We start from the raw sequence: 26906 nt of genomic DNA on the forward strand, positions 1-26906 counted from the left end.
TAGACGATATGGCCAAATTTGCACAGAATATACACCAAACAACTGCTGACTCGCATGCAGCTACTACTTGCTGTATTGCATGCGTGCAATTGCGCACGCACTAATGCTCGTTCAATTTTCCTCATTATTAATTGCTAAATACTTCTACTAGAAAATGTTTTTACTAGGAATACCCACAGTCAATCAAGCAATGAGAACTTATAATCATAATTGCCTTTATTCCTTCAAGAAAAGGCTAGATTTGGCCGTAGAAATCGCGGCGCGTTTGGCTGCGAAGGCTTGGTATGACCTGGCAATGAAGTGTACTGCTTGCGTAATGTTTTGAGTGATCCCAACCAAAAATTACGGAGCTATATTCACGCCAGACGTCTACAACTAATTTCGAATTTTATTCCAAAAATTTCTAATCTCTAGTCGCTAATTTTCAGTGCGGTTTACTTACTTTACAGAAAACGAAGCCGTACTCGGTCGTCCTGTTGCACATTTCGGACGGCGTCGAAATCGCGACAGACTCCAACGACAGCGGGTCCAGTTTAGTGAAAATGAACGCTGCCACCGTGGACATTGTCGAATTGGGGTCGCTGGACCGACGTAGGACAGATTCGATTTTCGAAAAGTGTAAGCGTCGAAATAGATTTCGTCCAGCGCGATTGACGTGACGCGCGCGGCCTCGAAATTTTTTAGATTCGGCAAAGAAGGTTCGGAAGCTGTGGGCTGACAAAGGCCACGCCAGGGACGCGACAGAGTGTCCGAATTTCAGTCTGCGCGTGGACACCGGCCCGCTGGCAGGGAGGTTCTCTGCGTTGGCTGCTCAAAACGGGTTTATACAATTGGTGGCGTCTTCGGTTCCGCTTAACGTCAAGGCGTCGACGTTGAGTAGTTTCGGTAAGGCGGATGCTAGTTATTCTGTGGTCAGTAACAAGGCTCCTTTTGGAGTAATCGATTAAATTTTGTTTACTTTACTTTTAATATTATATATTCATTTTCAATTCCACTCGAGCAGTTTTTCAACTTACTGTTATACGTTAGAGATTTTCCAAGGAAGTACTTTCATTTTATCACCAATGAACGGGCCGTGAGCCCTGTCATCACGGTCGTCAACAACTAAGGCTTGAGTGATTCCGAGCATGAAGTGTCGAGCATTCCAGTGCCATTTATTATGACTGGGGATGAGCACAATGCTTCAAGCACTGAAAATATAATCTGAGATATATATTTATTATATGACATGCCTTAGAAATTTCTACTTTACTTAATTACCAATGGTGACTAGCTTTATTGGCTCTGTGAACTTATCCAGTTTCGCGTCTTGTCGCAGGTGATTTTTTCGAAGAAGAGGGACCGTCCAAGATCACACCAATGACGATAGACGTGTCCGCGGTGAAACTGGCAATTGAGGTTTGTGTCGGAGATAGAATACGGTGTTGCGGCCGGTGATTAATACTCGTTTGCGCAGATCGACACTGCGACCGCAGTGGAGCTGCCTCGGCCTCCTGAAACCATCGCTTTACTGGTGCATTCGGCTTCGGTGAAGAGAACGGACGATGGAACCTTTCACGTTAACTGTAAGGGCTGGCGTTAACTCATTTCACCGTGCAAGAAGTCTAGTCACGAAAAGTATTTAATAAGGGCCTGATACAAGCCCTCCTACATCTAGCATTAGAAATCATTGCCAGTTTCTTCGGGTCGAAAGTTGCAAACTAAAATGGCTTACGTCAACCCTGCTTACTTTCACCCCCGAAAACAAAATCTCCGTCGCGGGCCCGATAACTCACGCTAGCCAGAGAGAGTAATTGTGTGCGTGAAAGGTTACCAGTGAATTTGGCAATATAAATGTAATAACTAGTATTATTATGAAAGCGATGCAACAATGTTGTGTTGATAAATTCGAAATTAAATGTTTCATTGATTGCGAGCGTGAATTGTGATACACGGCACTTGGTATATACTATATATGCTTTAATGTGTAGTGGAAGGGTCGGATTCGGATTAGGGGCTTCCAAATGCCAAGTTCAATATGCAGGGTTCACTGGTAACCATTACCAAACTTCTGTCAGCATGCCACCGTATAATTTATCCGATCGGGACGGTTTTATTGATAATTGAGGCGACCACCTCAGTATTTTCAGCCCTGCTGTTTCGTCGGAACCATATCTCTTCGACTGTAGTGCTCCATAATGTTACGCCGCCAGTGCGTATGTGTTATTCGCTTGCTTGACGCGTGTGTTGCGTGAATTTCAGCTGTTAACCTCGGAAACGCTGATAAAATCAAGCCGCCATCCGAATCGCCGCCCGATAATGGAACTAACGAGGTTACCTCAAGCGACCCGATATCGCAATCCGTAAGCCCGTGCAACGGCGCGGAGATATCTGTAACAGCGGAAGAAGCTGAAACGCAAACAGTTTCTAACGACACTCTTCGAGACGAGAATCGGAGAATGACGGACGAAATGGAAATGTTACGGACCGATTTGAGATTGGCGGAGAGCGAAAACGAGAGATTGAGGAGCGAGCTACGCGCGTTGAGAGAAGGAAAACAGCCATCTGTTTGAATACGTATCTTTTTTATTTTGTACTTATAGAAAATACTTTACCGGTCTATAATATTATTTTCATAATACAGCGTTGCCCGCAAGCTATGCGTTAGTAAATTATAGTTCCGGCCGTGCGTCGTTATAGGTGTGCGGCTCGATGAAAATGATTTTGTGTGTCTACCTGTTTAGTGTCTACGCATGTCGGGATGATTTTGCCTACCCTTTTTTGTGAACTTGCGCCGTGGTAAATCCGGTGATATTCAAGGTGTCGCTTTCGATGCTGAAGGTATAGTTCGGAAACGTTTCCTTGTCGTACTGCTAAAACTACCCCTTTTCGAGCAAAATTTATAGTGTTACATTGTGGTGGCAGTATGCGTTTTGAGTATTATCGCTTATATGTCCGTTGTCTAATTGACGATGAAGAATCAACGGCGTAAAGCTGATTTTTGCGACCTGTTAGCAAGTACGTGTATTATTTTGTTGCTTACGTAATGCCGGCGCCCGGCGGATTTCTGCTATTCTGGGGGTTCATCAGTATTTTGTGTGATGTTTGATGAATGATAAATGCCGTTTTGACAGTGTTGCAGCTGGTTCGAAGAATCCCTATTTTTGAGGCTTAGCGATGAAAACATCCGAAATTTTAATTGAGCATTTATGTGTTGGAACCTTTCCTTCTGGTGTGTCTGTTTGTCATTAGTGGTTTTCTGGTCCGTGGACATATGAGCATGCGACACAATAGCGTTTGGGTTTGAGTTAAGGTTAATTTTGGGATTAGGGATAGATTTGAGGTTATAAAGTCACGTGCCAAAATCACGCATGCTTGACTGCCGATTTTCATTGCGCCGCCTGCTCAAATGTCAGGCCACCCGTTTTTTGACCGTGTTGTTATCGGTGTTGGGTCATTTCTAAATCAATTCGAGTTGTTTCGAGTCTTGGGAATACCCATCGAGTCATATCTGGATCGTGATGCTACCGCGTCTATAAAGAGTATTTTAGTTGGCCGATCCATATTACTTATCCCTTTCACTATTCTCCCGCCGAAGGCAATTGATTTATCTTCCGTGCAGCATTTTTGTAAGTATCAACGTCGCCTGACGGCCGGTTGTTGAGGCGGCCGTGTCATTACTACGTTACCTCGAAACGCGTGATCTATATGTGTGAATCTTAACTCCCAAACTCATGGGCGACCACTGCGATTCCGGGTGACTCGCCAGCATGCGATTTTGTAATTTGCCTATTTCGATACTTGTTTTTTTTTGTCTCCCTACCTTACTGATTCGGTACCTGGTTTCGCGTTCGTCGCGCAGTGAACTATAGTTCCAAACTACCTACACGTTGTATTTGGTTGGAGGCGTTTCGTCTGCGGTAACACTGCGGAAATGCGTTTTTGTGAATTGAGTTTTGCGTACCTGCTCTAAATGTCGATGTCATATCCGAAGCGTGCAATAACAAACAGCTCTTCCATGCGTTTGCTCGGTTTCGGCTCTTGTAGTGAAGTCAGCAACAGGGGCTATGGTGTCAGTAAATTTTGGTGGGAGTAGCAGGGTGCTATGGCAGCCTGCGTCATGGCATTTACTGAGAGGAACTATCTAGAAGCGGTAGCTCTTTGTATGAGATCGGCTACGTAAGTTTTGTATTTGATAAGCTAGCATTATATTATACTATTAAAGCCCAATTTTCCCGGATATTCGCATAACTTTTTTTGAATGGTAACCAATGAAAGTCGGCAAAAAGATATATGCGATATGTACAGATATTTGACAGGAAATTGAATGGCATTGGAGGCAAACGTAACTGTCTGACTCCTAATGGCGTTGACTTCCCGGTAAAGAGATAACGTGGTATCGTGTTCTAACTCTATAACAGGAATTCATTCTGATAGCACAGCAATGAAAGGGAAAGACTTGACTAGTCTGTTGTACAGTTGTGGTAATACGATATCAAGCGACGGGAAGTGCAGCCTGTTTCACAGTGTTATGATTCCCAGGCTAAACAGATAGATATTCTTCAGAGTAGTAATGTTGAAAAGCGAAAGACGGCTGATCGAGGAACAGATACCTAGGTCCACCGCCTTATATTTGTTTTGACTAACGCGAGTTTTTTACAGCTTCCGACCGCTTCCTAAATGCTCAGAATTTAAGGATTATGGTGTTTGAAGAAGCTATTTGGAGGAATCTTATATCGCAATTTTTTCGATTTTCATGCATCTTTTTGAATTTTTTTTTCCGATTTTTCATGCAACTACTATTTACTGGAAATATTTGGCACAATATGTAAATAGATCGCTTCATCATTTCACTGTCTTTTAAATTTGTGGTCCTCTCTGATTTGACGTACACTCAGGCTAGACCGCCGAAAATTATATTTTCGCTGGGTCAATTTTGTCAGGCTATGATTTTGTTGAAGTCGCCAACACTGGGTTTTGCTACAGTGCCTTGGATACGGATCGATTCGAGTATCTCATGCCATAATAATCTCAAGGAACTTGTCCATAAATGCGACTAGTTAGTGCAACTTGAGGCCGTTTTAGTGTCGTTCGTATGTGTACAGTACACTCTAGCGAAAAAGTGTATTCACACCCGAGGTATACGGGTGTGAATATACACCGTGGAACACCCAACCAGAACCTGCCTCAGGGTAACACCACGGTATAAATGAAACACAGTGATGTTTGCTCCTAGTGACGTAGTACGGTGGGCACGTAGAGTTTATAACCGCGATATTACAACCGCTATGACTGTATAGTTTTTCTTATTTGGTATAAACAGATAAGACAGCTTGATACCCTTACGTCACGATGAGAGGCCAGGACATGACTGGCCATAATTGAGATTGGAGCAGGATAATATTCCGCTTCGGATATATTATGACGTAACGAACACAAAATTGACATCAGATCGTCAAGTCACGCACGGCACGTATGCCCAACCCACATTAACAAAGCCCGCAATGCAGTGAGTTACTTTCACTCATGTTGCATTGTCTCTGTCCGTCTGTCGTCTGTGCGAAAATGTGTGTACATCGCTAAATAGGATGTGTATTGTATATCATTTTAAGTAACGTAGGCTATATCACTGTTTCTTAAAAAAACGTTTTCTGCAGAACATTAAAACATGTCGTCCTCGAGCACAAGCAGACGATTACACTTGCACTTGGCAACGGGTGTTATTTTTACCTTCTCCTTTATTGCGAAAGGCTGGCCCTTGGTTTGTCCCCATGAAGACGATTATTATCCCTCAACAGGTAAGCATTATTATCTATTGGAGTGCGGAAAATTCGACTTCTGTTGCACTGTCTCTAGGGTTGCATTTAAAACAAAAATCAATTTAAAACAAACATGTTTAAACTTTTTGAAATCTGGTCAGTTTTCGCGAAACTGACCATCACTTTTCAAATTCATACCGTGACCTCTGCAAGACTTAACTCTGGGCTGTTTCAGTTAAAAAGTGGGCGGACTATATCCCTCTACCGTTTCCGCCCTCGATCGACACCCCAAGACATGTCTAGGATTTTGTATAAGACTAAATAAACAAACTTTTTCTCTAAAAAATCTCTTTCTTTCTCTCATTTTTCAAGACTGACCCCCAGGATAGCGCCAGAGAGTCAAAAATGATGCATGAGTGCGTAGCCACCGTTGCCTGGTTTCAAACAAGCCGTCAATCATGGCCGTAAACCATGCCGCTCGCCAGTTATCGAAAAATCAAAATTACATGAAAAATTTACATATGGGCGTGGTCAGTAAGTGGTCACTATGGTCAACTTCAAGATCAATACCGAATCGGACCCCTACCACCCAGTTAATGGCATGAAACAACGTGGTATACTTTGTCTTGTCGTATCCAGCCATTTGCAGGCATAGCAAACCAGTTTATGACTCATATTCGGTCACGAACTTAACTATGTTCTGGAAAATCACCGAAGCGTGACCGCAATTACCAAACCCCTTCAGAATACTTCCAAGAACAAGTTTTGATGTTTGAGACGGTGAAAAATTACACAGAACACCGTAAAAGTCGACTTCTGATGTTCTGGCAGAATGTCTGACTAGATTTCCCACTCGGAAAATATCTGGAAATTTCTGGTGATAACCACTTTTTTCTGCATGCGTATTTTCGGCCGAACTCCTTATGTAAGATCGTCGGTGCTCGAAAATTGTCATGCCTTATGCCTTCGAATTAGGTATCATATAAATCAGAAGATTGCTAGCTTTCCCTACAAACAAAAATGAAGCCTATAGGACGTAGACAAATAAAGATAGGGCCAGATGAAGTTGACCGATTCCGTATACGGAATCAGATTTTAAAAGGGTTAAAACAAAACCCTAATTTAAAACAGTTTTTTTTTCAAGCCATCACGTCACGAATATTCAATTGTGACGTCATAGTAGATTGACATTTACAATTGAAAATATAGGGTAAATATAGCAACTTTGACGAAATATCTGTATTATTAATGTTAAACCGACTATTTTGAGGGTTCCAACCATCCCATATCGATATTCGTCGGCGATATCGGGTGGTAATTGTCCGTAGGCTCAAACAACATGTTTTTGGAAAGTATTTACACAATTATGGCATAGTTTTACAACTTAAAAAAACACAATTTTTCTTAAAAGGCCTTTGTTTAAAACACTGTTTGAAACATGTTTTAACGGAGGGTTTTGAAACACCGTTTGTTTTAAATGCAACCCTAACTGTCTCATTGTTTTTTTGCCGTACATGACGAGTCCCCTTCATATTAATCATTTAATTATTTACTGTCTCTGCCCGCGGTAGCCACCGTATAGGGATTTGTCCCAAGTAGTATAATTTGTAACAAATTCATCCGACTTTCTGCATCATGTGAGTCTTGGGTCTTGCATATGGGCTTTGGAAGGAGGGAAACACTGACATAGAGTAAAATGCATTTATCTGGTAAAATTATATAGAGCTCACCTTAGATATGGTTAGTCGATCTCTCTGAGACAGCTTACGAATATGTACCCTTGAACTCTATCCATTTTATTGTTCGACCAGGTTCGACAAAATATCATGCCAATTTGTCAGCAAACATGTTACATCAGAGGCTGACTTGGCCGATACGGGACTTGAGGGTCCTATGCTGTACACTGTGGAAATCAGATATCCGTGAGTATTTCCTCGCCGTGTACTATGTCAATCTATTACGATGCCGTATAATCATGGCACCAAAAGTAATCGAAAGAATCCACGAGATGTGCAAATGGCCAGCAACGTTGAAATTTACAGCTGGAAATTCGATCTCAGGTCATGATATATATCATTGGAAGAACACGAGTAATTTTCAAATACAGCGTGTGGATATTTTAACATTCACCAAAAAAATCTTCTATTCTATATATTCTTACTTTCTATTTCATCGTCATCTTATTATTAAAATTATCGTCAAATCAAAACACCATAAGATTGCGATGTAATGAACAGATAGGATTTCTATCAATGTTATTGAACTTGCGGCACCCTCTGAAAAGGGAAAAAATGTTTGCGACATTACGGGTGATTGCCCTGGCCTAGATCAATATTTAAATTTGCTTGTTTTTTTCTTTTGTTGCGTGAATGGTTTTGAAGAAGTCGATCCAATTTTCGTGCTTCACAATTTATAAACCTGCTTTGACATATTTTCGTGACGCTGCTCGCCAATTGAATTTGTTTAGGTTATTATTATTATTTATTTGCAAAATGAAAAAGAGTGGCGCCCATCGCCCATCGCCGCCATCGTGTGCGCCACGATATGAATCAATTATGATGTGACAACAATTCAAATAAATCGATCACAACTCAGCAAATATTCTACCACGTATTTCAAAATGCTTGTTCCTATTATTAACTTTGTTTAGGTTAATCGATATGTCTCGGCCACGCCTTCGCGTTCACCATAACTCTGCAGCTGTGCTCATTACGCCAATCGCGATATACCGGAGCTACTCCAGTCGATCGCAAAGCGTTTCACGCGGGGGAGATAGTGTAGTGGTTACGATAAGCGCCCACCAATCTGACGGACCGAGTTCGATTCCTGTCGTAGGTTTATCTGGGCTCCTCTTCCCCCGCTTCCTCTTTCCCTCGTTCTTACGGCGACAAAAAAGCCCAGTAAACGACCCGACGAAAAAAAGCACTCACAAGGAATGGAAAGAACTAGTAGAAAGGGCTGTGGCTTCAAAAAAGATCAACATCGAAAGGAACTAAGACATCGGGCACTGTGGGCTCGCTACTGATGCGTGTCGTTCGACATCCGCCCATCTGTTCATGACATCGCATTGTGTCTTATCGCATTGTACATTGTGTGTGACTTGTTCAGATAAAAAATATAACCCAACGATGTTATGTTTTCGGAAGACTGCAAAATCATTTCGACAGACTTCGAGGCAGTCCTCAAAATAATTATGTCATATTGTAGGCGAGACGGGCGATATCAGCGTCAATTCATCGAGTCCGATGCAGAAATACACCTCAAATCGATGGCAGATCGAAGGTGATGATGTAGATCGCACCGCCAAAGTGTGAGAAACCCTGCTATGCTGTAGAATGTTCAGCGCTACTGATGTCATATGTTTGTGGCTTCAAATTTTATAAAGCATGTCGTAAATAAACGCGATTTCACACAGTTGTGTACAGCTGCCTCGCTCGCAACAATGGTTCCACAACCTCTGTTCCACCTAAAACAGAGGTGGCCAACCTTTTTACCATTCACGGCCGCATTTCGACTACTCATGTAGCCTACGGCCGCATTCCAGGGCATAGTTGTAATGAACTAGCTGGACGCCGAATGGCCATGTTAGAGTGTCTATATGTCCATTTCTGGTGAACTCCGGACTAATCTATATAATGATATAGGCTTGCTATACGCAGTGAAATCGCGAGTGGTCACTGGTTAATGGTGATGGTGATGTTATGGAGCTGACAATTTGTCGCGCGAAGCGCGAAAATTTTTTCATATTTACCGAAGAATTTCGTGATTGATATCAGTAGTTTTACATATTACTATCAAACATTTATCCTTTCTCAGCCCATGAATGTGATCAGATTCACCGGTAGAGTTGATGATGGGGCTGTTTTCGAAAATTTAGGGCAAGTTATAAATGATGATGCATCTTCGGGTGGGCCAATTATTATAAGTCACTTTGTTACATGCTGTTATTTCTTGACCTCCCATCAGGATTGACGGCATAGTGAGGATAGCCTACACGATTCCGAGTTGATATTACAATATGGGGCGCATCAATTTCCTCTGCTGTTAGATTTTGTAATGGGGGCTATAATTGCTAAGGCCCTATTATATTAAAATTGAAAAATGAAGTTGCATTAGATCGTGCGCAGCGCGAAGAAAATTTCAAGATTATTAAAATCCATCACGAAATCGGGAGTCTATTCGTAAATTCAAGTTTCATATCGACGGCCGCCAACGCATACTAATTGAATTACGTGTCCACGGCCGCACAAACTCATTTCTGCGGCCGCAGGTTGGCCCCCCCATGACCTAAAACATACTGGCGCAGCCAAAGAAGGCGAAAGGCACCTCTGCTCCTTACAAAAATTTTAACTTGCTCATTAATTGCGACGTACTACGCACTGAATGCGTCGCATGTAATCGGGACGTCTCGACATTGTTGAAAAGTTGTTCCTTGCGATCTCGCAACTTATATGCGATCTTCGATTCAGGATCAAGGATGGTTGCTGGCATCCTTGCGACGGTTGCGAGGACATAACAGTAAACACTTGTGTTTTCGACGACTGTTACGATGGTGATCTCCAATACGTACGTGTTGTTGGGCGCTTAGGCGGAATGAACCAAGCGTCCCACGTTACTGATCCAATATTCTACAATATGTATCGAAATTGTAAGTACATGATATCGATATACATTTGTATTTGTCAGGCAGAGCTTATAGCATCCAATACAGATATGGAATTATGAAAATTAGGTTACGAAAATGACGAAGTGTAAAGTACAATAGAAACAAGCGCGGGCGGATTGACAAATTCTCTGGTCTGACTCCTAGGCTGGATTCTTGAAATGAGTGAGATACGGTCCGAAAAACCTAATCATCTACGGCATGGGTGCCCAACATTTTTGCTATTCACGGCCACATTTCGATTACCCATGTAGCCTAGAGCCGCATTCCAAGGCATAGTCGTAATGAACTATAGCTGGACGCCAAACACCCATATTTAATTGTCCACGTCCGTTTCCGGTGAACTCCGGACTGATTTTTTTTGATATCGCGAGTAGGGATCGGTCATATCATGGGATGGCTATGGTCAAGCCAAGCGCGAAAATTCTTTCAGATTCACGAAGGTATTTCGTCATTATTATTAGTAGTTTCACACATCACTATCAAACATTTATCGTTTCCCATCCCACGTGATTAGATTCACCGGTAGAGTTGATAGAGGGGGTGTTTTCGAAAATTTAGGGCAAGTTATAAATGATGATGCATCTTTGGGTGGGCCAATTGTTGTTTCCTTCTTTCCGACCGCAGGTTGGCCAGCCCTGATCTACGGTTACCTTTTTTCTAGTAGACTACAAAAACTGTAGATGTAGAATATACGGTACGGGTTTAGGTTATATATTAAACATTGCAACAAAAGAGATATGATAACAAAAACTCACAGATTCGTATTGGCGACTACTTGAGTTTGGCCTGTAGCTACGACAGGCATGCTCCACAACCCACTCTGCTGGGAATGTACTTGTACAGTCTTAGATGGGAAGCTTTTTGGAGCATGGATGCAATTTGTAGTTTCAATTAATGTTCTTCGCGCACACGTGCACTCGTTCAGTGACTCTCACTACGCCATATCTGCTGTTGAAGCGTGTGCAGAAAAAAGTGGTGTTATATCCAAGATATACAGGGGATCCGTCAAAAGTACAGCAGGATAGCAAAGTCAACTTATATTTCCAAGTGAGTGAATACTGAACAGTATAGCCTACTCATAAAGATCTGGTTCCGTTCTGTACATATATTTCAATATTCGTCACTCGAATAATATAGTTACGAAAGAAACATAAGATTTAATATTCGCGCAACAGATTACATCGAATGTCAGAGGTAACAACAGTGGTAAGCTGGTACAACCGATAAAGATTTTATATCTGACCAGACAACAAGAAAACCGTGACAGTATGTTCCCTTTTGATTGATTTCCTGGCTACCAAGGTTGTGGGGTCGGTTCACTTTACCTCCAACTCTCCACTCCACGAAACTCCGACTCCACAACTTCGTTTCCACAGCCCTGATGGCTACTATACCTGATGAATAGTCACGACTAGGGTTGCATAACAAAGGCATTTTTTTTTCAAGTTGTATAATTATTAATTGTGCCATAATTATGTAAATACTTTCCAAAAACATGTTGTATGAGCCTACGGACGACGATTACCACCCGATATAGCCGACGTATGCAATGTGGGGTGGTGGGAGGTTGGAACCCTGGAAATAGTCGGTTCAACAGCCGACCGTAAAGATGCTGCAAGACGATGTATAGTCCTGGTTAAAGATATTTTTGGGCCGTATATGACACGGGTTGGAACCAGGGCTTCGGAGCAGCCGTAAATTTGCATTGCTCCAGCTCCGGCTCCGGAGCTTTCTTCTATCATACATTAGCTCCGGCTCCAGCTCCGGAGCCGCAATATTACCACAGCTCCGGCTCCAGCTCCGGCTCCGGCTCTCAAAGCTATCGAAGGTGTCTGCCTATATCAGGGGTGAGCAACCCGCGGCCTGCGGGCCATATGTGGCCCGCGAGAAGGCTTTGAATAGCCCGCGAGCTAATTTCCCATTATATTATCGAAATTCTGTTATATTATCGAAATTGAATTGCTCAGATTGTGAACTCGCTAGGCCAACCAAAAATATGATAAGTCCGGCCGCGGCACTTAGGATGTTGATGACTGGACTAAAATATCAGTTTCGAGGCATTGGCAGCAGATCCAGGGTCCGTCACATTTTTAGTAAATCGTCGTATATTACAATAAACTAAAAAACACTTTACTCCGTGCCACAGCATTAAAATTCTGATGCGGCGTTTTAACTCTGACAATGTATACTCATTACCATTAGGCCATACAGCTCAATTCAATCTTTAAATGTGCGATTATTATTCAACTGTAACTGTAGTAAGAGCAAAATGGGCGGATATAACGATGTGATCAATAGAAATTCGATTTGTACCATATGGCCAATGGTTTGAAGTTCGATATTGGTGCACTCGTTTCCAGTCCATCCGGTCTCGATCAAGCTTATCGGAATACTATTTTCCCGTTGAAATGAATCGAATAATCGAAATTAACACTGTGCCATGCACATTGCGCCATGCCCATAACGAATTAAATTGTGCAGTATGCACATTACACATGTACAAGTTTACGAAACAGATGATTACAAATTGGAAATCGCGTATCAAATCAGTAGTTTGTCTCCAACATAGAATACCATGTGGTTTTGGGCTACTCTTCTGTCACCCCCTATGTAAGCTCGAAAATCCTTACTGGAGTGAATGACAATGATGCGCAGTTATGAATTGCAATTGGCATGCATAATTGCATACTCGCAATAACACTGTTCACTTTCGCGGCCCGACTAAAGAACTATCACGAAAAAACGAGTATTTGCTTATCCGATTCATAGCAACGATGAGATGGGATTTCTTGGCTCGTGCTCGTCATATCGACATGTGCAACGAAATCACGTTTTTATCCTCTCTCTCATTTCGCGTAATACATAGTGATCATTATTTTAGAACCGTGTACATACAATTGGCCAACAAGGTTGCGCTGATGATGAAATTGCGGGTATGCCGAATATCCACAATATTCACAGGCATATTTCGCATACCGAGGTTCGGCACTCATGTATGAAAATTGAACATTGAACATACGACTGCTCTGCTGTTAAACTCTCAGGAACATGGTTAGTCGCAAAAGGTAGCGCCAAAGAGGAAAAGATTCGCGAAGGCCTGCTGTTGAATTATATGAACTCAGCAGATATGGTTGTTGCATATATAATAGCATTATATGAAATACGTCGGAGCCGGAGCTACCCCTCAAATAACTGGCTTCAGCTCCGGCTCCGGCTCCGGCTTAAATTTTATGTAGAGCTCCGGCTCCGGCTCCAGCTCCGGTAAAAATGCACGGCTCCGGCTCCAAAGCCCTGGTTGGAACCCTATTTCGTCAAAGGAGCTACCCTATATTTTCAATTGTGAACATCAATCCACTATGACGCGACGACTGAGTATGCCTGAAGTCATGACTTGGAAAAAACATGTTTTAAGCAAGGGCCTTGTTTTAATCATATTTGTTTTGAATTGATTTTCGTTTTAAACAAAATCCTACTCACGACTCGAGTCATCGATGCAACACAATAATATCGTGACGGTTGCAATTCAATGTTCCCTCTAATTTTTCACGAGTCTGCGCGCTCTCACCAACTCACTGCGCGGTCCCTTGGACAACAGTGTGTAACGACTAAAAATGTCATCACATTGATTGGACTGCCTAATTACCCATTTTTCTCGTTAATTTTATGGTGTTGACTAAAAAAGTCATCACTTTGATTTTTTCTTATGCGCAGCTTAGATTTTCTGTGCGTAGAGACCGTGTCAGCACTGCGCAACTGCGCACACGCGCAGCTTAGAAGAGGGAACAGTGTGCATGCGATGCGATACCATCGAATATCGATATATTTGTTGATAGACAGGGCAATTAAATCATGCAAGTATTTAGATTCAATACCGGAATGGAACTGGAGTGAAATACAACAAATTCGTGTCAAAGATGACAATGGAAGATACAATACCAGTGAGTTCTCATACGTGTAAGTGGCTTGTACACCTAGGGCTGCATTTAAAACAAATGGGGTTTTAAAACACTTAGTTTCAAACATGTGTCATTTAAAAAAATGGTGTTTTTTCAAAATTTGTATTATTATGCCATAATTCTGTAAATACTTTCGACAAAACATATAGTATGAGCCTACGAACGATTTACACCCGATAAAAGTCGACCTATACGATTTATAATGGTTGGAGCCCCCAAAATTGTCGTCGGTTAAACAGTTATAGCACATAGATATAGATCATTCGTACGGTATATGGATGTTCTGATTATGATGACCGCCGACCGCATAGTCCTGCTGTATAACAATGTATAGTTCTGTGTAAAGATATTTTCGGTCCGGTTATTAAGGGGTCATAAGCCTTTTACGTCAAAGGATCCATATTTACATTTACTTTATATAATCATTTGTCAGATGTCAATCACGTGACAATCCACGATGACGTCACAATTAAAGATTCGTGGCGTTATGGCTTACTAAACAACAACAAAAAAACGACATAGAGTACGTTTCAAACAGTTTGTTTTAAATGCAGCCCTTTAAGTACACCGAGGATAGTTCTATCGCGGTTTGATGACCATGGCTTTGAACATCGCTCTAAAAGAGAGCCGATTACGTGCCGTATATCTATTTATAACACACAGTTGCAGATGGATAAGCAGGATCCAAAAAAACATCCAAACCAAGGGGTGTCAAACATACAGCCCGTCAGATGATTTCATCCGCCCCTCGAAGCGATTCTGAGTAGATTGAAAAATACGTGTATTTTATCCGGCACATACTTCTTTTGGATACTCCCACAAGGGAGCAAATGTCGAGTATGTACATAGGCCGCAAAATAACCACGCGACAGAGGAGTTGTGATTTCTAGTCATCGTTAGGAGTAGGGCTGGGAAAAATCGAGTACCTGGGTGATTCGATTCTGAATCACGTAATATTCTTCGAGTCGAGTCGAGTCGAGTCGAGTAATCGAGCATCACTCATTATGATGTCATAACAGAATGTAATAACGTCAAAGTTCAAATATGTAGGCTACTGTTTATGCCACCACAATGAATATAATGCCTGTTATCCATCTCATAAATGATACTTTGGTATTTTTTCGACCATACCAATTTCATTGCCCTTGGTGACAATGTTGTGGGATAATCATCACTTCGGAAATGTGCTACGTCCAGTACCTTCGTAGTTTTGTACTATATGTTTCGTATGCTACGATACCGCCAATCAAGGTTTCAATGCTTCAAGGCTTCAATAGTGAAAATTAGCATCGAAACTATAATTCTCGTTGATAAATTAACCTTCAGTGGGGAGAAGAGTATAATTTGAGAACTCGAAAAAATCGTCTTTTACTACTCGACTCGAATCATTAAAATTAATACTCGATTCAGATTCGAGTACTCGAATCATTGTGTCCAGCCCTAGTTCGAAGCGAATCGCTGACATTGACACCCATGCAATCGGCGGTCCAATCATCGGATGATTGCCAATTCGATTGTTTGCAAACAATGGTGTGGCTAGAATAGAATCCCAATTATTCGTAATGTGATGAAATATAATATATAGGCATGTGAATATAGGCATGATAATAGAGTATTCAAATGAAAAACAAGGATCTGGATTTTGAGGTAATATTTTGGAATCATGTCTGAGTGATCTGAATATTTGAATCCGGCCCGCGATGCCAGTTGAGTTAGACATCCCTGTCCTAACCGCCTATTAGTTTTTAACTTATTATTGCTTTTTAAATCTGTATTTAGATATCGTCGCCATGGCTCTGCGCAAGAGTGAGGCTATACGTAGATGAAATCGGCTACGACAAAAATGTGATTATCACATCGCCTTGGTCGCAAAAAATCTGTTCGAATATATCGACAGCAGAACTCTCTGAGCAAGCAGCCGCAATCCCGGAGAAGTCGGGGCACCGGAATGTTGTGATTTCCATTGTAGTCACCATTTGCGTCTTTGTCATCATAGTAGCGACTTTTATCGTGAGAAGAATTTGGAGAAATGTGTGTAACGCCTTCGGGGAAAAGCCACTATTACCGGCAGCCGTCGTAAGTAAACCGCGCGGCGTCCTTGAAAATGTAACAATTCTATTTATTCTCCTTGCTGCAGTTTGTGCCATCATTATGGAACTTACCACTTATAAAAAACTGGTGCGCCCCGATTTGTTATTATCATCTGTTACAACAGGGGTCGCCAACTCACAACGGGTCACGGGCCACTTTTCAAAATTCGTAGAGGCCGCGGGACGCATGATCGCAATATCTAGATGAAAATAGGCAACATAGTTTAACAGCCACGTTTTGATAACTCTACGTCAGTACAACGCTGTGTTCTCTAACATGGGCGACGGGCATAGTTACCACAAAAGAAATAATATTTTATTGAACAAATACAAATGCAACAAACAAATCATGATCATCACTGCTTTCATTCTATCTTGAACTATGAGCTGCGAACGATACCTGACAAGACTCTTCAGCAACTAAAGCAGCCTTTTTGCTATTCACGGCCGCATTTCGATTACTTATGTTGGCTACTGGCTAAGGCCGTATTCCAGTGCATAGTCGTAAAGAACTAACTGGAGGTCAAATACCCACGTTAAACTGTCCCTGTAGAATGTACATTGCCGATGAACTTCAAACAAATCTATTTACTCATATCGGCGTACTATGCGCACCGAAATCGTGAGTAGTCATAATATGAACGGCCACAGGGATTCGTCCGAAAATTTTTTCATGTTCTTGAGTGTATTACGTCATTAATATTAATATAGTTTCACATATTACTATCGAATATTTATCTTTTTTCAGCCAATGTGATCAAATTCACCGGTAGCGTTGATGTAGGGGATGTCTTCGAAAATTGAGGGAAGATATTAATACTGTGCTGCATCTTTCTGTGGGTCGATTAGTCCACTTTGTTGCATGCTTTTATTTCTTGACATCCCATCAACATTGTCGGTATAGTGGAAAGATATTTGATTCGCCCAAACCTAGATCTACCAGAAACAAATTTCCTTCGCGATGAGGAGAACGCGATTTCAAATCGGCCTTACTTTATGGGGCGTATCATTTTCCTCTGCTGTTCGCATCTGTGCTGTGGGGCTCAGATTACAAGGGACACTCGGCACACCAGTTCAAAATCGGTTGCACCGACTCCCCTCTTTGTAATGTGTGTTTCGTCACCGACACGGTTAGCCACATACCGTTGCATTTCAAAAAATATGACTTTCACCGAATCTTGCCGACGCATGCACCACGCTCAATATATCGCTTATTTAACAAACTTACTTACTCTGCAACAATTATTTACCCCGGTCGCCGAGTTTATTATTTCATGTAACTTGTATATATAGTTTGAAAGTTATTTTAAACCTATGTCCCATAGCACGAAAATTCGATCCTTGATAACATATTTTGTCCGTGGCGCACAAGGTCGGAAACGGCGACACGCGCCACTCGTCATTAATAATAATATTAACAAAGGACACTACTATATTAACACCGAAAATCAACTCGAATTGAACCGCGCGTAGCGCGAAGAAAATTTCAAGAATAATTCAAACCTCTCATTAATTAGGGAGTCCATTCGTAAATTCAATTGGCATGTGACAGCCGCCAACAGCACATCCTAATCAAATAAGTGTCGACGGTCGCATAATTTTCCTTCAGGTGCCGTAAATTGGGTTTAGCTGGACACGATACTTGCTGGAAAACTATCTCCTCGTGAAGCTTGGTCTTCTGGGGAGACGGATGTCGTTTTCTGAGCGTCTCGGTCTTGGCAGTGGTGGGCCATTGCACGTCAAGGCAATGTGCCCAATTGTCCATTCATATCAGCAGATTCGTCCTCCATTGACTGATAATACCATCGCCGAAGCCGTATCAGCTAGTGAGGAATAGTGATATTTGGCATATAGGAGAATATCTTACTTTGAACAACCACAACAATATGTTTAAACTGAAATCAATTCCGACATTTCAAAATGATTTGCTGTGCGATCTTCCGAAATTCCAAATCAGGTCGCGGGCCGCGTGTTGGTGACACCTGTGTTATACCCTTACAATATACTTTGGAAGTTAATTTATCGCAGACAATTCGTCGTAAACCGCCTGATTACGATTTTTTGTTTTATAATAAAGCTAAAGTTTTCTACTCTATATAGTTATACTACTACAGTTTGGGATTGAGCCAAATTTGATGTGCAGCGTTTTTCTATTCAATCTAACAATTTTATGAAATAGCCCGTAGAATTAAAACATTCTCGGTTATAGCTTTCTCGGGTATGTCTAGTGTCGACCGTGTCTTTCTCGGTAATGTCCATTCCAGGTAATAAACATTCTCGGTAATAGTATGTAACCGCAATTGCTCATGTGAAGTGCGTGCCTCTCGTGACACGATTCTGTAATTTCGGATGTACGCAACCCTGAACCATTGTTCTCTACACTATATAGGTCCACATAATTGAACATGAAGAGTGTGTCAGCATTAACGAAAACTCCATCATTGAATCGTTCGAAGCATTTGATGTAATAGAAGAGAACCAGGGCGAAGAGGTGTCATCAACTGCTGCTTCGTTAACTGGAGAAAGTAACGGTAAAAATTGACTGACAACAACAATATCGACTATAAAGCTTGGTGGCCTATTATATAGTCACGTCATTAGTTGTCATTAAGGCGATTTTTTTGACATGTCAAAATGAGTCGAAACTTTGTCAAAATTGTAGTGTTAGGTCAAAAAATTGTCAAAATTGTTTACAAAGTCAAAACAATTTTGCCACCTGCATTTCATTTGTATCGTAAATGTTTGCACTGTCGGTGAACTTGTCATTTGACATTTACTGCTTAGCCTACTTTATTTGCCTACCGTTGTAGACGGCCCATTATCAGCTCATTGTGAATCATAAACGGCGAAATGAAACAAAGAGGTTGACACGGTGTTATGCTGGACGTACCGCAATATACTAACTGAAGTAAGACTGCGTGGGCATTGTTTCTTATATCAAGAAGCGCATGATGAAAAATTCGGATGTAGGCAACATTGTCAGAATGAAGCAACACGGTGTGACACCAGCAGAGTACGCACAACTTCAGTATGTTTCCACTCAAAAACTGCTGCTGTTGAACGTTCTTTCTCCATACTTGGCAAGCTACTTTTTAAGGACACACATTTTCTACCCGAGAATGTAGGAAAGTATCTTTTATTGTACTACAACAAATTTTAATTATTTCTACCATAATGCGTGAGGTCCGGAATTTGTTAAAATAAAGTTTTTTCCTATAAAAATTTGTCAGTTTTTCAGCCAAAAAAGTTTTTTTCAGGCCAAATTACTTCGTAAGGACAGACAGTTCTAACCAGAAATGAAGATAAGTTGTGCCATTCTAACATTATGTGGGAAAACACCTAATTTACATGCACGAGGTCGAAATTTGGTCAAAATTAAGTTTTTTAACGTCAAAAAATGTCAAAGTTTTGGTTTTTCAGGTAAAAAAAATTTGCCCTATAGATCATGTTGACGTCCCTGTCTGTGTTACAATTGCATAGGTCTATTCTTATTTTTGATGTCAGCAGGATTCAGAAGGCTGTATGACGTCAAAATGTGCTTCAAATCTAAAGGAGAATATAAATGAGTTCATATACAAAATTAATATTATAATAGTATGGCTGAATGCAAATTTGTATATGTGCCCTGTATGATTAGGAGTCGTTGTCAAAGGTCCATCTTACTCCTAAAATTTTAGAAGCACTCACCTCTGATGTCACCGAAATTCGCCAGGACGCCCGAAATACTTCGAGTGAAGATGGAGTACCCTACCGCGATACGATCTCGTATTTCAGCTCCGTTATTTCGACGTGTATTTCTCGCAACACTGATGAAGATACTGAATACATCAAGATCTGAACATTCTGCAGTATTTCTTACCAACCCGAACCCGCGGTCTTTACCAGATCCGCAGGCTAAGTGTGTATTACAGAGTATTGCTTCACAATAACGCCGTGAAAATTGTAATGATGCGCAGACTATGTCCGACATCATACAATGTTCGAAGATACAGCGACCACGTCATGATAATATTGGCAATAAGACTGATCCGATCGAGTCCACCAAGGTAGAATTGCCGCATACCACTGCTCAAATGAAAGGACCCAGGAATACACAAGCGTTACGGCAGGGGTTTTCGACCCGGGGATCGTTTGCGTGTTCTCTTGGGATCGCGGAGACGAAAATTAAATACCAATTACCACTTCAAGAGTGCCAATTAACCGGATGCTGCCGTTGGCTTATTTCTGAAGTTTAAGTTGATTTTTGGAAATAGAAAAAGAATACGACCTTTGAGGAATGCGAACCCGGCATACCAGGTGTCAAATCAGTCGAACACCACTTACGATGACGTATGGTTGGTGTCTGGCCACCACTACGACGATTGAAGTATATCGGGTGCATAGAAATCAATAGGGCGGGCATTTCTTGTTGCATGAAAACCACAAGGGAGAGGGCAGTGATATGTGTCAACGGTATAGTACTGTACACTACACATACGCTCTTCGCGGACAAATAACTCTCGTATTGTCTTCTGTATTTCGCGTGACGCAGATTTCACCTAGAACTAGTTATTTATTATTACTCCGCAATAACAGCAGTGGCGCTTATCGCTAGTCCAGGCGTGCATTTCATAAAGTTCAGTCTTAGCTTTTTGTGTACCGATGACGACTTTTCATGTTCGCGCACTTCGCGCACTCGCATTTATTCGTCCACGTGAGCGTCTCTGCTGCCGACCGCTCGGCTCACTCTTCCTCTGGGCTTTTCCAAAACGCTATTGCGTAAGAGTGGGATCAGCGATGAGGAGCCGTGATAAACCTCCGACATAGAGAAACATGGCAGAGTAGCGACTCGAGTCGAGAACCATTGGTGTTGTGACGGTGTCGCTTAGCACTCGCTTCCCCACCTAGCACTGGTTGACTACTTCGATTGCATATATATAGATATCGTTTCAAAAGACCTACGTTGCCATATTCTTGATAGACGGAGATTGGCGAGTTCATAATCGCATAATTACTATTTCTGCGCACATAGTCACCGTGCAGCTTCCCACATGTGCCTTGAGTAGGTTTTGGCGAATGTGCTGACCATTCTTTAGTAATCAGCACGCCAAATTGAGAGTGGGGTCGCGGAGCATTTTCAAAACGACCATAAAAAAGTTGGTAACCCTTTAGCATTAATTCTAATGATTCGAGGTGAGTAGTAAAAAATGATTCTTTCGAATACTGGAAATTATATGGTCATTATTTATCACTCAGAGTTAATTCATGAACGAGAATTGCTGTTTCCATACTATTTTCAACTGTGAAAGGCTGTTTAAAATGACGTATGGTAACCCTATAGGCATTATGCATTTTTAGTATTATCGCTTATATGTCCCCGGTCTAATTGACGATGAAAAAAGAACGGCCTAGAGTAGGGTTGCCATACGTCCGGAATTTCCCGGACATGTCCGGAATTTCATTGAAAAATCTGCGTCCGGGGGAATTTCTAAAATATGCCTAAATGTCCGGAATTTTGAAGGCTTGAAGCAGGCTCAAAATTTTTCGTAAATCAACATAAACAATATTATTTTCAAGCAGATTTATGCTATTCAAAATTGTTCTTCGCGCTGCGCGCGAGTTGATGCAACGTATAATGATATTAGTATGGGCTCCATGCACCACCCTCGCCAAAAAATGCAATCAAAATAAATATAAATAATCATCATTTACTGAAATAAGTCTGATTGTAATCGCAATTATAAGCTATCGGTATATTCCTAGAGTTGGTTAAGGCCGATTGGATGCTTCAATCACAGACAGTGGTTCCAAATCTTGGGGTCGTCCGCCTTTATCTGGAGATCGCGATGATGTTGGACGTAATCAGCTTCCTAGGCCCTGAGTAAGTTTGGGCAAGCTGAATTTTTTTAGTAATTACCTTATCAAGTTTTGAGCTTTGCTACGGAACATTTTCAAGTGGGAAATGAGGTCGCGAGCATAAAATATTGGAAATCACCGGATGTGCAACCTGCTGGTGCATTTTATAGTAGCCTAATATATCGAAGAATCAATATTATTGACAGAATTCATACATAATATTTAACAGCCAAATGCATATAGTAAGTGCCCAACAAGTTACATCGACTACCCTATGGTGGGCCCAAGATCAGCGCTTTTTGGGCCGAAGGGGGGGGGGGTGTTGTTTCGAACCTGATTAAAACACATAAGCAGATAGCCGCACCGACCTAACTGTATAGCATGGCTGTCAAACACAATACTGACAGGGTAGACACGGCCCGCCAGATGATTTCATCCGGCCCGTGGAGGAATCTATTGCAAACCCTAGCAAGTAGCAATCACCAGAGCTCACATTACAGATGGCCCAATTCATGACCTATGTTCCACTTCATTCCTGTATAGTGTATACCAGTGGTCGGGAACCTTTTTTGTCCGAAGAGCCATATTGGCCCTATTTTTCCCATTTTAACTCTTAAAGAGCCATACATGTAGATCGACTGTTACGTCACAATTGAAAATTCGTTACGTCGTGGTAGCGCTAATTTCAACTAACTGCATGGGATCCGTCGTGTACTACGCCACATTTTCTCTGTTAAAAGCCGTTCTAATCATACTGGTTACCTTATTTAAGCATGCAAAACGTGAGTTTACTAGAACGTAGGTTCGTCGTGATTGTCCTTTTAAATGCGAGAACCCATGATCACATGCGTAGGTGGAGCCAAACATGGCCACTACAGCAGTAATATGCCTACCAATCTAAAATTTGTGATACATTAGTGACGTCGGGTTAGGGGAGGCAAGTGAGGCAGTACCTCACCTGTCGTCAGGATGAGTGAACGAAAATTGTGAAACCTTCAATTACTTTTGGTATCTTCTATCGATGTTCATGAATGACACGATTTTTAACATTTTTCTCCCGAAATCACACAATTTTCGTATTTATTGTTCGTAAATAAAGCGAGAAACGAGGCACAGACGCAGACACAGACCATTGATAACACAATTCATCGTAAATAGCTTATGATTTATTATAACTGATATTAATCTAGTCTAATTGTCCCCGTGATTCCGAAGATCTAAATACTGATCGAATTCTCAATCTCAAAGTATTCGGCAGTTACACATAACGTTGCGCCGCACGCCTACGTCTTTTTGCCGGTAGTACAGAGCTACGTAGGCCTACCAATCAAAAACATGGATAGCTGCTACATTTTTTGTAATTTGAGTATTGTAATTGTGAACGTAACGTCCTCGGCAGTTCATTTCGCGCCGTAGATCAGTAAGATAATATGCATTTGAAAACTGCGTTGTCATATGGGCGTCGCCATGTCTGCTATTCTCTTTGATCAATCAACGTATTGTGCAATCCAAGATTTCGAGTCGGGTACATCGAATTCGCGAGTGATATTGATCGCCGGCTCGACAGTAACTTAAATTTGATGATTTTGAAAAGAGGGGGTTCCTGCCCACAAACCTGAAGACGGTGTTGTATTTACCTCTCAAAGCCATGTGTATTTTGCCACGAGAATACTTATTCTGGCCTTGATAAAAATTTTCTAGCAAGTTGCTGCAGTATTGATCAATTCAGTACAACAATATATATTTGGCAAATAGGCATATTTTATAACCAAAAGAGCTATATATGGCTCGCAGTGCCTCACCTGCCTACTACATTTTGAACATTTTTAATACCAAAATCACGTAACTTATTACCTATTTATTGTCAGAAAATAAAGTTCGAAACAGACGACAAGGCATTGTGATAGGGCAATTCATCGTAAATATCATTGAATGTATAATGACTGATATTATTCGAATGTAATTGTCTCACTGATTCAAATTCGGCTTCTTAATTCTTACGTGTTCGGTGGTAACATTTGCGCAACACGCCTACATTTTAACAGCGTCTACAAAGCTACGTTACCAATCAAGAACGTGGATATAGCTATCGTGTTGTGTGTAATTTCAATTTATAATTGTGAATGTCACTTCCACATCAGTTTATTTCTCGCCGCAGATCAGAAAGACAATGCTTATTTGAAAAGTGCATTGTGATGCGCCGCCATGTCTCCTCGTCTCTTTGATCAATGAATGCATCGTGCAATTCAAGATTTCGTACCGGGTACAACGAATTTATTGCGAGTGATATTGGTCGCCGGCGCGACAGCAACTTAAATTTGAGGATTTTGAAAAGGGGGTCCGAACCCCTAACCTTGAATACTTCACTGTAATAACCTCTCAAATACATTTTATACTGCCACAAGAATAATTACACTGCTCGTGCTGAAGATTTAATAACTCGTTGCTGCAATATTGATGAATTAGGCACAAAAATAAAAATTTCGCAAAGAGCCATATCTTATGCCCAAAAGAGCCATAGGTTCCCGACCACTGGTGTATACAGTCGATGGGCAATGCTATGCTAGTGTGACGTCATATTGACGGTCAATGTGTTACACCTCATTTTAAAATCCTCTAGTGGGCGCTAAAGAGTGTCCGGAATTTCCTTCACAAAAATATGGCAACCCTAGCCTAGAGCTGATTTTTGCGACCTGTTAGCAAGAACATGTATCATTATGTTGCTTACGTAATGCCGGCGGATTTTTGCTATTCTGTGGGTCATCAATATTCTGTATGATATTCTATGAATCATGTGCGCCGTTCTGGCAGTGTTGCAGCTGGTTCGAAGAATCCCTGTTTTCCAGGCTTAACGATGAGAACATCTGACATTTTAATTAAGCCATTATCTGTTGGGACCTTGCCTTCTGGTATATCTGTTTGACATTAGTGGTTTTCTGGTCCGTGGACAATCTGGACATATGAGCATTGAGCATGCGACACAGTAGCATGTAGGTTAAAGTCAAGGTTAATTTTGGGATTGCGGTTGTATTTGGCGTTGTTAAGTCACTTGCCGAAATTATGCATGCTGCTTAACTGCCGATTTATTTCGTCGCTTACTCAAATGTGAGGCAACCAGTTTTTTGACCGTTGTATTATCGGCTTTCGGTCATTTCTAAATCGATTCGATTTGTTTCGAGTCTTGGGTACACCCATCGAGTCATATCTGGATCGTCATGCTCCCGCGTCTATAACGAGTATTCTAGTTGGCCGATCCATCATTACGCCTCAACATTTCATTTACGTCAAGCCATGCCTGTGCGACAGTTAATAACATATTCCTTATCCCTTTCTCTATAGTCCCGCCGAGGGCAATTGATTTATCTCCCGTGCAGCATTTTTGTAAGTATCAGCGTCACCTGGCCGGTTGTTGCAGCTGCCGTGTCATTACTATACGTTATTTCTAAACGCGTGTTCGATGTGTGTGAATCTTGACTCCCGAACTAATTGGCGACCACTGCAATTTCAGATGACTCGCCGGTTTCTGATTTTGTAATTTGCCTATTTCGATACTTATGTTTTTGTCTCCCTACCATACTGAATCGGTATACCTGATCCTGATCCTGTAGATCCAAACTATACATACATGTTGTATTTGTTTGGAGACGTTTCCTCTGCTGTAACATTACGGAAATGTGTTTTGGTGAATTGAGTTTTGTGTACCTGCTCTACATGTCGATGTCATATCCAGAGCTGGTCAGTAACGAAGTACTTCTACTTTTTCGAAGTTCTCAAGTAGTTTCTCTCTACTTCTGGTACTTACTAAAGTAGATCTTTTCTTTCGCTACTTCTACTTCGTAATATTCTTTGAACTACTTACTTACTTTTCGCTATTTTCAGTTTGACAAGTAGAAATAGTTTAATCCCCAATAAGAAAGACAGCCGAAGGAATTTCGGGGCTGTTTTCACGTAGTACCAACATTTAATTTTCATAAAAGTCATATAGTATATTCATATTGAAAGTCATATAATACCCAGAATTCTCGTTGCGCTTCTCGCACGGTAGATATGGAGTGGCAAATATGTTTTAACGAAAGTATCGCTGAATATAATTTATATACCGGATTGCGTGCTTCCGTTCACACCGCATTGTCCTCTATACCAAATATTTCATCATAGTAAGTATGGCCCCCATAACGGTTGAAACTACCGTTTCGCAATCTAGCAATTACCTATTATACCTAGCAGCCCATGACGTGTCCTAATCTGGAAAAGTGGACTTTGACTTTTTTTTAACGTTAGACCTGTTTTAGCAGACCACCGTTGAAACTTTATAGACAAATGACATGAAATATATTTTCCGCTTTTTAGAAGCAGTATTAGCATTTTTCTTTCAATTACGAGCATTATGCGCTGAGCTCTAATTATAGTTTCAGTTATTTCTGTCTGGAGAACATACACGTTGAAGTATAAAAGCAAGTGTAGTAATGCCTTATATTTTTCGAAAATAAAGCTATACACTATATGACATTTTTACGGTCTGGTATATTTTGAATTAACGTATACTATTCGCGCAAAGTGTTAAAGTCGTATCCGACACCACTTCTCCGTATTGCTCGTCGACTGAACAAGGGGCCTTATA

The 26906-nt window shown here is 41.3% G+C and overlaps 3 protein-coding genes and 1 long non-coding RNA gene across 6 annotated transcripts in view; 3 read left to right on the forward strand and 1 right to left on the reverse strand.

Annotated features, from left to right (window-relative positions):
* Positions 1-4000, forward strand: part of LOC145454944 (bridge-like lipid transfer protein family member 3B) — a 24167-nt gene extending 20167 nt beyond the window's left edge. Inside the window, exons 25-29 of the mRNA XM_080332873.1 lie at positions 450-618; positions 685-885; positions 1319-1398; positions 1457-1565; positions 2242-4000. Of these exons, the coding sequence (XP_080188999.1) occupies positions 450-618; positions 685-885; positions 1319-1398; positions 1457-1565; positions 2242-2552 (870 nt within the window). The 3' untranslated portion in view covers positions 2553-4000. The remainder of the gene's footprint in view (positions 1-449; positions 619-684; positions 886-1318; positions 1399-1456; positions 1566-2241) is intronic.
* LOC145454947 (uncharacterized) lies at positions 3058-26700 on the reverse strand. The gene is made up of 2 exons (XR_013920255.1): positions 25761-26700; positions 3058-3697 (listed from the first exon to the last, which is right to left on the reverse strand). It is a non-coding gene; the product is annotated as an uncharacterized LOC145454947 (long non-coding RNA).
* Positions 5615-13581, forward strand: LOC145454946 (uncharacterized). Its single transcript, XM_080332877.1, has 4 exons — positions 5615-5777; positions 7550-7660; positions 10208-10386; positions 11330-13581. Exons 2-4 carry the CDS (start codon positions 7632-7634, stop codon positions 11464-11466), a joined length of 345 nt encoding a protein of 114 aa, XP_080189003.1. The 5' UTR covers positions 5615-5777; positions 7550-7631; the 3' UTR covers positions 11467-13581.
* Positions 14304-20289, forward strand: LOC145454945 (uncharacterized). 3 transcript variants are annotated; one of them, XM_080332875.1, is made up of 4 exons: positions 14304-14342; positions 16140-16436; positions 18840-18981; positions 20128-20289. In XM_080332875.1, the coding sequence occupies exons 1-4, from the start codon at positions 14319-14321 to the stop codon at positions 20286-20288; spliced, it is 624 nt and encodes a 207-aa protein (XP_080189001.1). In that variant the 5' UTR covers positions 14304-14318; the 3' UTR covers position 20289. The 3 variants fall into 3 exon arrangements, with proteins under 3 accessions (XP_080189001.1, XP_080189000.1, XP_080189002.1); XM_080332874.1 differs by lacking the exon at positions 14304-14342 and adding an exon at positions 15922-16007; XM_080332876.1 differs by lacking the exon at positions 14304-14342 and adding an exon at positions 15922-16007 and having other exon boundaries at positions 20163-20289.
* Positions 26701-26906: the final 206 nt, after the last annotated feature.

The sequence above is a fragment of the Botryllus schlosseri genome, chromosome 14, assembly GCF_051294905.1.
Source record: "Botryllus schlosseri isolate E-star chromosome 14, Bs_hap1, whole genome shotgun sequence".
NCBI lineage: Eukaryota > Metazoa > Chordata > Ascidiacea > Stolidobranchia > Styelidae > Botryllus > Botryllus schlosseri.

Bases quoted from the DNA above. Each gene is read 5' to 3' on its own strand.
- LOC145454945 (XM_080332874.1), top strand. From the start codon at position 15,981: ATGAAAAACAAGGATCTGGATTTTGAG. The intron at 16,008-16,139 runs GTAATATTTTGG...ATCTGTATTTAG, and splicing joins ACAAGGATCTGGATTTTGAG to ATATCGTCGCCATGGCTCTG. The intron at 18,982-20,127 runs GTAAAAATTGAC...CTAAAATTTTAG, and splicing joins GTTAACTGGAGAAAGTAACG to AAGCACTCACCTCTGATGTC.
- LOC145454946 (XM_080332877.1), top strand. From the start codon at position 7,632: ATGCTGTACACTGTGGAAATCAGATATCC. The intron at 7,661-10,207 runs GTGAGTATTTCC...TCTTCGATTCAG, and splicing joins ACTGTGGAAATCAGATATCC to GATCAAGGATGGTTGCTGGC. The intron at 10,387-11,329 runs GTAAGTACATGA...GCACTCGTTCAG, and splicing joins CTACAATATGTATCGAAATT to TGACTCTCACTACGCCATAT.